The sequence below is a fragment of the Chlorocebus sabaeus genome, chromosome 1, assembly GCF_047675955.1.
Source record: "Chlorocebus sabaeus isolate Y175 chromosome 1, mChlSab1.0.hap1, whole genome shotgun sequence".
In the NCBI taxonomy this organism is placed as follows: domain Eukaryota; kingdom Metazoa; phylum Chordata; class Mammalia; order Primates; family Cercopithecidae; genus Chlorocebus; species Chlorocebus sabaeus.
This window is the reverse complement of record NC_132904.1, coordinates 54,976,567-54,989,796: the sequence shown is the minus strand read 5'-3', so window position 1 is coordinate 54,989,796 and position 13,230 is coordinate 54,976,567. Positions and strand designations below refer to the sequence as shown.

The 13,230-nt window shown below is 41.4% G+C and overlaps 1 protein-coding gene across 9 annotated transcripts in view; it reads right to left on the bottom strand.

The window, feature by feature from the left end:
* Nucleotides 1-13,230, bottom strand: part of SBF2 (SET binding factor 2) — a 519,305-nt gene that overhangs the window by 113,143 nt on the left and 392,932 nt on the right. For all 9 annotated transcript variants that reach the window (XM_073018389.1, XM_073018410.1, XM_008007157.3 and 6 more), the window contains one exon: nt 4,471-4,539. In XM_073018389.1, coding sequence (XP_072874490.1) covers nt 4,471-4,539 — 69 coding nt within the window. The remainder of the gene's footprint in view (nt 1-4,470; nt 4,540-13,230) is intronic.

The window sequence follows — 13,230 nt, the reverse complement described above, 5'->3', positions numbered from 1 at the left end:
GTTATTATTCATCAACTTTGAAATGATTCCTCTACTGTCAACAGCTGACCAATGGATATGAAAGGCCATTAGTATGTGTCCTGAGGGTAAGGATTATGTGTTACTAATCTGTGATTACTCTGAAACAGATATAAGCACAGGGCTTGCCATATCTAATAAATTGAAATCAAAACTGAAAGTACCATATAAACAACAAACATAAGTATAAAAGATTACATTATTTTTCACAGTAAAAGTAATCCTGAGAATTTAAACCTGGCTGTTAAGGTACCACCTTCAAAGAAGGCTTCCATAAGAGTTAGTGAATCACATGTAACTTAGTAAAAGTGGAAAGAAGGAAGAAGGAACTGTAGGCTTACAATCTAGGGGACAAAGTAATTTGTGGTGGCTGTTGCATGACAAATTCCAAAGGATCTAAGACAGGAAATGTTACAAGTGGGAAATCTTGAACACTTTGACACTAAATAAAACTCTAAAAGATAAACGTAACCTTTCATCTGGGCTAATGAAATATTCTGCTCATATGAGATTAGTAGGTACATATACGCCATCTTTTCATTAAAAATATAAATGGAGTAATTAAAAATAATTAGGTATATGTGCTATTATGAGAGGATGACCAAGATGTACTACTAAGTGAAAAAATCAAGGTGTGAAAATAGTGTAAATGGTTTCTTTTTGTTAAAAAGATACTTTTTTTAAATATTATTTTTTTATTTTTATTTTGAGACATAGTCTCGCTTTGTCACCCAGGCTGGAGTTCAGTGGCATGATCTCGGCTCACTGCAGCCTCTGCCTCCTGAGTTCAAGCGGTTCTCCTGCCTTAGCCTCCCGAGTAGCTGGGATTACAGGTGCACTCCACCATGGTTGGCTAATTTTTGTATTTTTAGTAGAGATGGGGTTTCACCATGTTGGCCAGGCTGGTCTCGAACTCCTGACTTCAAATGATCCACCACCAAAAAAAAAGAAAATTTTAATCTGCATATGCTGGCAGTAATGCATGACTCTTCCCTGGCCCCTCACCCCTACTCCCACTCCTTTTCCCCAGGAAGGAAACCAATGGTTCAGAGGAAATGGGATGAAGGTGGAAAAGGGAACTTTTACTTTGCATTTTGTTCTTTTCTGTAGTATCTGGAATATATATATATATATATATATATATATATATAAATTTCTTTTTTTTTTTTTTTTTTTTTTTTTTGATGGAGTTTTGCTCTTGTTGCCTAGGCTGGAGTGCAATGGTGTGATCTCAGTTCATGGCAACTTCCACCTCCGAGGTTCAAGTGATTCTCCTGCTGCAGTCTCTCAAATAGCTGGGATTACAGGCACGCGCCACCATGCGCCGCTAATTTTGTATTTTTAGTAGAGATGGGGTTTCTCCATGTTGGTCAGGCTGGTCTTGGACTCTCGATCTCAGGTGATCCGCCCGCCTCGGCCTCCCAAAGTGTTGGGATTATAGGCGTGAGCCACCGTACCTGGCCCGTGTATATATATATACACACACACACATAACTTTTACTTAAGATAATGTCCATCTGGTTGGTGGCATTGCGGATCAGTTTGATTTTTAAAAATTATCTGCAATATTAGACTATTAATATAAGTTCCTAGGGACCATGTCAATGTTTGATTAATGTTGCTGCCCATGATGTTGCCTGTCATAGTAGCTTTTTATATTGAGATACCCAATAAACTTTTGTTCCATTGAAAAAAATTAATAATGTTATTTAAAATATTTTAAAAGTAAGTTTAAACAAGACAAGCAGCTGAGTCCATTCTCTGAAGCAATGCTAGCAAGACCCAGGAGTTTATACTGGCTGGACAGTATGAGGATGGCTAATTTGCAATTTGTGCCCAGGATAATGCAATTTATATCTACTTCCTTAATCAACAAATCTAATATGCACTAGAAATAATTTTCCAAAAGGTACAGATTTAGAAAATATCCGAGAATCAGTGTGATCTACCTTACCTAACCCCTCTGTAATCACTGCAGTACTTCTTTCTTCCAAACCTATCCTTCTCTGTCTTGCTTTGTGATACTGGAACTAGCCCTTATAAACATTTCTCCTTTGCCAAAATGCAGAATATTAAGCTTTGCCAGTAAAGATGCTGAAGGAACACTGCAGTAGGAAGTGGATTCTCTTCCTAGTTCTGGTGTACTTTCTCCTTCTTGCTACTGTGGTAGGCACCTACTGGTGGTGTGTGGGACTACAGTGGCAGTGCTCACTATCTATAAAGTTTCAGGGGTACCCGAGGTGGTAGCTTCCTATCAAGTTTCACTGGCACCCTAGAAGTTTCAGGGCCATCCTAATGGGTGGCTTCCTAGCAAGTCTTGCCAGCGCTCCAGCAGGCAGTTTACTGCTTGCCAGTTCTGGTCTGTTGAAATTTTATGCCATCCAGTGGCCACAACACCTCTCCAACATGATCTGAATCAGCCTAGATCTGGGGAGGGGCTTTCTTCCAAGTCTGCTTCTTTGTTGGGTACTATGCCTGAGCTCTAGAGGCAGTAGTTGCTCCCTATATTCTATTCCCGTACTCTTAAGAATTCTCTTTACCTCTTAGTAGTTAATCCCCTATTACTACTTAATAACTCCCTATATTAAAATTTCTGGTCAGGTGTGGTGGCTCACCCCTGTAATCCCAGCACTTTGGGAGGCCAAGGTGGGCAGATAGCTCGAGTTTAGGAATTTGAGACCAGACTGGGCAACATGGTGAAACTCTGTCTCTATGAAAAATTACAAAAATCTGCTAGACGCGGTGGCTCACACTTGTAATCCCAGCACTTTGGGAGGCCAAGACAAGAGGATCATGAAGTCAAGAGATCAAGACCACCCTGGCCAACATGGTGAAACCTCGTCTCTACTAAAAATACAAAAATTAGCTGGGTGTGGTGGCACGCACCTGCAATCCCACCTACTCAGGAGGCTGAGGGAGGAGAATTGCTTGAACCTGCGAGGTGGAGGTTGCAGTGAGCTCAGATTGCACCACTGCACTCCAGCCTGGGTGACAGAGCATGACTCCATCTCAAAAAATAAAAACAAACAAAAAAAAAACCACATTAGATGGTTGTGGTGGCATGTGCCTGTAGTTTCAGCTACTTGGGAGGCTGAGACGGGAGGATCACTTGAGCCTAGGAGACAGAGGTTGTAGGGAGCTAAGATTGTGCCACTGCACTACAGCCTGGGCAACAGAGTGAAACCCTGTCTCAAAAAAATAAAAATAGGCTGGGCACGGTGGCTCATGCCTGCAATCCCAGCACTTTGGGAGGCCGAGATGGGTGGATCACCTGAGGTCAGGAGTTCGAGACCCGCCTGACCAACATGGTGAAACCTCATTTCTACTAAAAATACAAAAAATCAGCCAAGTGTGGTGGTGTATGCCTATAATCCTAGCCACTTGGGCAGCTGAGGAGAACCGCTTGAATGTGGGAGAAGGAGGTTGCAGTGAGCCGAGATTGCGCCATTGCACTCTAGCCTGGGCAACAAGAGCTAAAACTCCATCTCAATAAATTAATAATAAAAATAAAAATAAAATAAAATTTCTCTGTTCAAATTACTGGTGTGGTTTCTGCTTCCTGATTGGACCTTGACTGATTCATCCCTAAACCAAAACAATCCAAAACAAACTCATCCAACAACAAACTATGCCAACCACAAAAAATCAAATCCAAGCCCACCACTAAAACATTAAGTATGTATGATTACTCTGCTAACAGAGAGAAACAGTATGGCAGTTACCAAACTTGTTACCTTATTGCTTCTTGCAGCTGACTGTGCATGTGGCTGAATAGTAAGTGAGCTGCTACCACAGAATTACTGTGCATTATTGCATATTTCAAAAGGACATATTAAATGTATTGTTCCAAGTGTGGGTGGTTATCTAATGTTTTACAAGTCTTTCACAGGAAAAGAAATTTGCTGATTTTTGTCTGCCATAAGAATTAATCTATTTATGAAAAAGCATAGATATAACTGTAATATGTGACAGAATTTTAAAAAATCACTTTGAACATTCCGGAAAATTCTCAGAAGGTTCACAGAAATTACCAGTAAAGTTAAACTCTAATTTCTGGCTTCAATGTCATTCACTCAATAAATATTTACTGAGTGGCCCTGGGACATAGCAGTAAAGAAGACAGACAATATCCCAGCCTCATGGAATTTACTTTCTATGATGGAGAAAAAACATGTAAACAAACCAATATGTAACATAAATTCAGATGTTTTAAAGTGTTATAAAGAAAATTAAGGAAAAGGATGTAATGGGTGTGGATGCTATTTTAGGAGATGATTTAGTGTTCTATATTAAATTTCCTACACATAGCAATAAATGTTATAATAAATATAACCACAGATACATCTTAGGCATACTACTAAGAGGACAGGACTCATGTAGTTCCATAATAAATCAAACTGAATACATTTATGTAAATCGTAACAAGCTTATATATGGACCAATGAAACTTACCCTATAGAAAGCACTGGTCAAAGGGAGTAATGCTGCGGCAATGTTATATTCTTCTAAACTTGAACAATCCTTTAAGCAAAACGAAGACAAAAGAGCATTAGGATACTTTTACCAGAAATCACAAATATATGGGAACTAACATCTGGAATACACTGTTTACTGTCCTATGGGGTTTTTACCTTTTTATTTTTATTTTGCAGAGGACCTGACAGAGGGGTTTGTACTTTTATTCCAAACTGCCATTAAGGCATAGCTAAGTTTTGGGGTAAAAAACTGTGTGTGAAGCACATTCTTTTTTTTTTTTTTTGAGATGGAGTCTTGCTCTGTTGCCCAGGCTGGAGTGCAGCAGTGCGATCTTGGCTCACTGCAAGCTGCGCCTCCTGGGTTCACACCATTCTCCTGCCTCAGCCTCCCAAGTAGCTGGGACTACAGGCGCCCGCCACTACACCCAGCTATTTTTTTTTACTTTTAGTAGAGATGGGGTTTCACCACGTTAGCCAGGATGGTCTTCATCACCTGACCTCGTGATCCGCCTGCTTCGGCCTCCCAAAGTGTTGGGATTACAGGCGTGAGCCACTGTGCCTGGCCCACATTCTTTCGTAAATAATGTAAAAGTACATTTGAGAAAGGTATTTTCATACAGTATTGCTGAGTAGCCACTTTTACTTTCCTGCTCTACAAAGATTGTGTTAAAAGTTGTGTAATTTACACAAATTTTTTTTGGAGGGGTTTTTAGTATGTTTACCAACTATATTCCATTGAGACTAAGATACATTTTTTGCACATTTTAACACTTCTGAGATTGGGATCATCTTATAATTGACTGGAGGTATTTTTTTCTCTCTCACTGTTATATAAAAAGGGTTATCTTGCAGGTCGGGTGCGGTGGCTCATGCCTGTAATCCCAGCACTTTGGGAGGCCGAGGCAGGTGGATCGCCTGAGGTCAGGAGTTGGAGACCAGCCTGGTCAACACGGTGAAACCCTGTCTCTACTAAAAATACAAAAATTAGCCAGTCATGGTGGCGGGCGCCTGTAATCCCAGCTACTTGGAAGGCTGAGGCAGGAGAATCGCTTGAACCCAGGAGGCGGAGGTTGCAGTGAGCCAAGATCCTGCCACTGCACTCCAGCCTGGATGACAGAGTGAGGCTGTCTCAAAAAAAAAAAAAAAAGGAGGGGTGGGTGGCGTGGGGGATCTTGCTATTGATCAGACAAGATATATCACTGATTCTAAAACCCATTGAGTGAAATGCTGATGAATAGAAAGTTCAGGAAATCTCAGTGGGAATGTAAAATGGCACAGTGACTGTGTATAGCAATTCCACACACACAAAAAATAAAGAAATATATAATTACTGTATATTACAGTTATTCTTCTGGACATATACCCAAAAGAATAGAAAACAAGAACCCAAACAGGTTTCTGTATACTCATATTCACAATAGCATTATTCACAATAGGCAAAAGGTAAAAGTGACTCAGGTGTCTGTTGACAAATAAGTGAATAAACACAATGCGGTGGAGAGAGGTTCCAAGATGGCTGAATAGGAACAGCTCCAGTCTGCAGCTCCCAGTGTGAGTGAGGCAGAAGACGGGTGATTTCTGCATTTCCAATTGAGGTACTGGGTTCATCTCACTAGGACTTGTCAGACAGGAGGTGCAGCCCATGGAGCAGGGCGGGGCATCGCCTCACCTGGGAAGCAGAAGGGGTTGGGGAATTCCCTTTCCTAGCAAAGGGAAGCTGTGACAGATGGTACCTGGAAAATCAGGACACTCCCACCCTAATACTGCGCTTTTCCAATGGCCTTAGCAGATGGCACACCGGGAGATTATATCCTGTGCCTGGCTCAGAGGGTCCCACACTCACGGAGCCTCACTCACTGCTAGCACAGCAGTCTGAGATCGAACTGCAAGGTGGCAGTGAGGCTGAGGGAGGGGTGTCCACCATTGCTGAGGTTAGAGTAGGTAAACAAAGCCACCAGGAAGCTTGAACTGGGTGGACCCCACTGCAGCTCAAGGAGGCCTTCCTATGTAGACTCCACCTCTGGGGGCAGGGCATAGCTGAACAAAAGGCAGCAGAAACTTCTGCAGACTTAAACGTCCCTGTCTGACAGCTTTGAAGAGAGTAGTGGTTCTCCCAGCATGGAGTTTAAGATCTGAGAACAGACAGACTGCCTCCTCAAGTGGGTCCCTGACCTATGAATAACCTAACTGGGAGGCACGTCCCAGGAGGGGCCAACTGACACCTCATATAGCTGGGTGCCCCTCTGAGACGAAGCTTCCAGAGGAAGGATCAGAAAGCAACATCTGCTGTTCTGCAATATTTGCTGTTCTGCAGCCTCTGCTGATGATACTCAGGCAAACAAGGTCTGGAGTTGACCTCCAGCAAACTCCAACAGACCTGCAGCTGAGGATCCTGACTGTTAGAAGGAAAACTAACAAACAAAGGACATCCATACCAAAACCCCATCTGTATGTCACCATCAAAGACAAAAGATAGATAAAACCACAAAGATGGGGAGAAAACAGAGCAGAAAAGTTAAAAATTCTAAAAATCAGAGCGCCTCTATTCCTTCAAAGGAATGTAGCTCCTTGCCAGCAACAGAACAAAGCTGGATGGAGAATGACTTTGATGAGATGAGAGAAGAAGGCTTAAGACGATCGGCAGTAAAAAACTTTTCTGAGCTAAAGGAGGATGTTTGAACCCATTGTGAAGAAGCTAAAAACCTTGAAAAAAGATTAGACGAATGGCTAACTAGAATAAACAGTCTACAGAAGTCCTTAAACGACCTGATGGAGTTGAAAACCATGGCATGAGAACTACATGACACATGCACAAGCTTCAGTAGCCAATTTGATCTAGTGGAAGAAAGGGTATCAGTGATTGAAGATCAAATGAATGAAATGAAGTGAGAAGTTTAGAGAAAAAAGAGTTAAAAGAAACGAACAAAGCCTCCAAGAAATATGGGACTATATGAAAAGACCAAATCTATGTCTGATTGGTGTACTTGAAAGTGATAGGGAGAATGAAACCAAGTTAGAAAATACTCTTCCGGATATTATCCAGGAGAACTTCCCCAACCCAGCAAGGCAGGCCAACATTCAAATTCAGGAAATACAGAGAACACCACAAAGATACTCCTGGAGAAGAGCAACTCCAAGACACATAACTGTCAGATTCACCAAAGATGAAACGAAGGAAAAAAATGTTAAGGACAGCCAGAGAGAAAGGTCGGGTTATCCACAAAAGGAAACCCATCAGACTAACAGCAGATCTCTCGAGAAAAACACTACAAGCCAGAAGAGAGTGGGGGCCAATATTCAACATTCTGAAAGAAAAGAATTTTCAACCCAGAATTTCATATCCAGCCAAACTAAGCTTCATAAGTGAAGGAGAAATAAAATCCTTTACAAACAAACGAATGCTGAGAGATTTTGTCACCACTAGGCCTGCCTTACAAGAGCTTCCGAAGGAAGCAATAAACGTGGAAAGGAACAACCGGTACCAGTCACTGCAAAAACATACCAAACTGTAAAGACCATCGATGCTAGGAAGAAACTGCATCAACTAACGAGCAAAATAATCAGCTAACATCATAATGACAGGATCAAATTCACACATAACAATATTAACCTTAAATGTAAACGGGCTAAATGCTCCAATTAAAAGACACAGACTGGCAAATTGGATAGAGTCAAGACCCATCAATGTACTGTATTCAGGAGAGCCATCTCACATGAAGACACACACATTAGGCTCAAAATAAAGGGATGGAGGAAGATCTACCAAGCAAATGGAAAGAAAAAAACCCAAAAAACAGGGGTTGCAATCCTAGTCTCTGATAAAACAGACTTTAAACCCACAAAGATCAAAAGAGACACAGAAGGCCATTACACAATAGTAAAGGGATCAATTCAACAAGAAGAGCTAACTACCCTAAATATAGATGCACCCAATACAGAAGCAGCCAGATTCATAAAGCAAGTCCTTAGAGACCTACAAAAAGACTTAGACTCCCACACAATAATAATGGGAAACTGTAAAACCCCACTTTACACTGTTGGTGGGACTGTAAACTAGTTCAACCATTGTGGAAGACAGTGTGGTGATTCCTCAAGGATCTAGAACTAGAAATACCATTTGACCCAGCCATCCCATTATTGGGCATATACCCAAAGGATTATAAATCATGCTACTACAAAGACACATGCACACATATGTTTATAGTGGCACTATTCACAGTAGCAAAGATTTGGAACCAACCCAAAAGTCCATCAATGACAGACTGGATTAAGAAAATGTGACACATATACATGATGGAATACTATGCGGCCACAAAAAAGGATGAGTTCTTGTCCTTTGTAGGGACATGGCTGAAGCCAGAAACCATCATTCTGAGCAGTCAATCGCAAGGACAGGAAACCAAACACCGCATGTTCTCACTCATAGGTGAGAACTGAACTATGAGAACACTTGGACACAGGGTGGGGAACATCACACACTGGGGCCTGTCGTGGTGAGGAGGGAGGTGGGAGGTATAACATTCGGAGATACACCTAATGTAAATGACGAGTTAACGGGTGCAGCACTCCAACATGGCATATGTATATATATGCAACAAACCTGCACGTTGTGCACATGTACCCTAGAAATTAAAGTATAATAATTTTAAGAAGTATAAAAAACAAAACAAACAAAACACACAATGTGGTATATAAGCACACACACATAGATGTATGGAATATTCAGCCTTAAAAAGAAATTCTGACACATGCTACCACGTGGATGAACCTCGAGGACATCATTATGCTAATCTTTTTTTTTTTTTTTTGAGACAGAGTCTCACTCTGTCACCCAGGGATGGAGTGCAGTGGCATGATCTCAGCTTACTGCAACCTCCGTCTCCCAGGTTCAAGCGATTCTCGTGCTTCAGCCTCCTGAGTAGCTGGGATTATAGGCACATGCCACCACACTTGGCTAATTTTTATATTTTTAGTAGAGACAGGGTTTCATCATGTTGGCTAGGCTGGTTTCAAACTCCTGACCTCAAGTGATCTGCCTGCCTCAGCTTCCCAAAGTGCTGGAACGACAGGCGTGAGCCACCATGCCCAGCAGATATTTTCATACAGTTATATTAACCAGTTCTTCCTCTATCTGGCAGTGGGGTCCAACGTGGCCAGAATCCAGAATAGTGCCCACAATGGCTGCAAATGTGGCAACTGATTTCCCTAGTGGCTGAAGAATAGTGATTAAAGCCCTGACCTTAGACAATGTAGCTATCTCCATCAAAAGTCCTCATCCATCCATTATTTTATATGTTTGCAAGAAATTATTTTAAACTCATAGAGCTGGGACCTTAGACATCAATTATTCCTGTGCAATTCCTCCACTTTCCAGATTAGAGAAAAGAGGCATAGATGTCAGCCACAGAACCACAACTGGAATCTAGATTTATCTACCTATCAGTGTGGTGTTTTTTCCTCCAGACACTGCCTTTTGTACTTGCTTTCCTTTAATTTGTGAGGTAGAAAATACGGATTGTCTGAACTTCCAGCACTAATTTTAGAGTGTGAGGGTGGTGAGAACAGACCTGACCAGGAGAGCAGCAAAAAGCTTAGAGCTGCCTAAGTGCACTAATGCCCGGGACAAGCACTCTAGAAAACAGGAGGAAGAGTCAGAAGGGAAAGAGAATATATCACAGATAATCTTTGCCTATTTCAAACTACTGCTGTGGATGGGGAGTTTGTAGTACTGCCCTGAGGAAAAAGGAAGAAACTTTCTTTCAAGAGATTAGCCTAGAAGTGGCCATCTAGTCTAAAGCCAGTCTTTCTAGCCTGAGTGCTTTTGGTACTAGGATCAGCTAAAAATGTTTTCAATTGAATTTCATGTATTGTCAATTCCGAAAAACAGTTTAGAATCTACTGCATGTTCTATTGCAATGACTACTGAAACAATAATGGCTGGGCACAGTGGTTCACACCTGTAATCCCAGCACTTTGGGAGGCTGAGGTGGGTGGATCACCTGAACTCAGGAGTTCAAGACCAGCCTGGGCAACATGGTGAAACCCTGTCTTTACAAAAAAATACAAAAATTAGCTGGGCACAGTAGCCTGTGCCTGTAGTCCCAGCTACTCAGGAGGCTGAGGCAGGAGAATCACTTGAACCTGGGAGGCAGAGGTTGCAATGAACTGAGATGGTGCCATTGCACTCCAGCCTGGGCAACAGAGTGAGATCTGTCTTAAAAAAAAAAAGGATTATAAGATACATCTCAGCAGCAAAAAGTCATTCTCATATGATCACATTCTGTGACCCAATTAAAAATAAAAAAGTAAAAGATAGGCTCAAGCTTCCTATATTATGCTAAAAATAATATTTTAACTAATTCATCCTATTGAGTAAATGTTTATTGGAGAAATGAATAAGTGAAGAAATAAAGGAATAAACGTAAGGAGAATAATGAGAAAAAGGAGCTAAGGACAGAAACTTGGGAAAGATGTGTATTTATATAAAGGGAGTGAGGAAAATCAAGATGGGGAAGGAGAACTGTTGAGAATGGATCATAGATATTAAGAGGAAATCACTAATAGTGTTACATGCTTTAGAGAAAGTTTAGTAAAATAAACATTTAAAAAAAAAAAAGAGAAACTGATGAATATAAGAGGTCACTGGTGGCTTCCTGAAATTATTAGGGAACAGGTGAGTAGAATAAAACAAAAGGCCCTGACTATAAATCTTCAAGGTTGAAAAGGAGAGCAATAAAATAGCCACTTAGGCTGGGTGTGGTGGTTTATGCTTATAATCCGAGTACTTTGGGAAGCCAAGGCAGGCAGATTGCTTGAGCCCAGGAGTTTAAGATCAGCCTGGGCTATATAGGGAGACTCTGCTTCTACAAAAAAATTTAAAAAATAAAAAATTGGCAGGGTACTGAAGGTCCCAGCTACTCGAGAGGCTGAGATGGGAGGATCGCTTGAGCTTGGGAGTTTGCAGTTGCGGCAAAACTATAATCACGCCATGACACCCCAGCCTGGGTGACACAGACACTGTCCAAAAAAAAAAAAAAAAAAAAAAAAAGCTTTGTTATTACATCTAAATTTATTGTCTAATGAATCTCGATAGGGCTCAACTAGATGAATGGTGAGATTTTATCCAATCCTTTGATTCTTGAGAATTAGAAGGGCCCCAAGTACACTAAAAGGGAAACTCCAATGGAGGAGAGAGAGGAAAAAGAAAGATCACTAATAGACTGAGGACTCTGAGATACATCTGGTAGTCAATATGGTCCCCATTTCTAAGGCAGGATTAGACCCTGAAAACATCATTAAAAGCAAATATCTAGAATTTATATTAAACAGCAAGATTCCTGATGATATCATCAGATATAACATATGAGGAAAAAGAAGCTTGGTTCTGCAAGGAAGACTCAGGACTTCCTATTTTTATGGCGGGGGGAAGGATGAGTGGGGAGAGCTCTTTAAACTATTCTGCAAATACTAGTTCTGTAGAGCACTGATAGCTGTTACTTGGGGGGAATTGGGGAAATGCTGAGTAAACAAAATCAAACAAGGTTTTCCTTCTCTTTCTTCTTTTTTTTTTTGAGATGGAGTCTCACTCTGTCACCCAGGCTGGAGTGTAGTGGCGCCATCTCGGCTCACTGCAAGCTCCGCCTCCCGGGTTCACACCATTCTCCTGCCTCAGCCTCTGGAGTAGCTGGGACTACAGGTGCCCGCCACCACGCCCGGCTAGTTTTTTGTATTTTTAGTAGAGACGGGTTTCACCCTGTTAGCCAGGATGGTCTCCATCTCCTGACCTCGTGAACCGCCTACATTGGCTTCCCAAAGTGCCGGCATTACAGACGTGAGTCACTGCGCCTGGCATTCTTTTTGTTAAAAAAAGAAAAAACAAAACAAAACAAAACAAACAAACAAAAAAACCCCAGGATTTTGCGGGAGTTTAAACTGTGACTCTATGAAGGGAATTCGGCATACAGCATTTGTAAACCCAATTTCACTGGGTATTTTAAAAGAAGGCAGTTGTAAAATACATTTTGGAAAATGATTATTTAAGATCATCAAAAATTCTATGATAGAATTCCAATCAAAATGTTAAATGAGTTCTAAATTTCGTTTCAAAGAATCAATATGTCAGTATGTTCAATTCTTTGCCTTCTACTTTTAAACTTAACTTCCTCATAAAGCAACCTTTCTCGATTACTGTTCCACCCTGACTCATTCCAATTACCTGCTACCTGCTCTGCCCTGACTCATTCTCCACCCTGTATAACCATTTTTGCCGCCAAACCACTCACCCTGTCACTCTCTTTAAATTAGCCAATAGGAATTAGTTTAACCTGTGCCGTCTAACCCTAGCCAATAGGGAAACGACGCAGCAGCAGGGGCCACGTGCGTCAGGAATAAGAACCCCTTCCCCTCCCTTGTCCAAGCGTGAGCTCACCATTGCTCCATCTGTAAGGGCGCACACTCCTATAGAAGTAACCTGCCTGGCTGAGAATTAAAAAGACAATTTTACATTTGAGTGCTATTTCTTTTGCGGCACCGAAACCTTATTTATAACAAAAAGAATTTAAAATTAAAAAAAAATTTTTTTCTTAGAGACAGGATCCTGCTCTGTCGCCTAGGCTGTGCAGGGGCACAATCATAGTTTACTGCAGCCTTGAACTCCTGGGCTCAAGGGATCCTCCCACCTCAGCCTTCCAAGTACCTGGCACATACCACAGCACCCAGCTAATTTTTTATTTTTTTT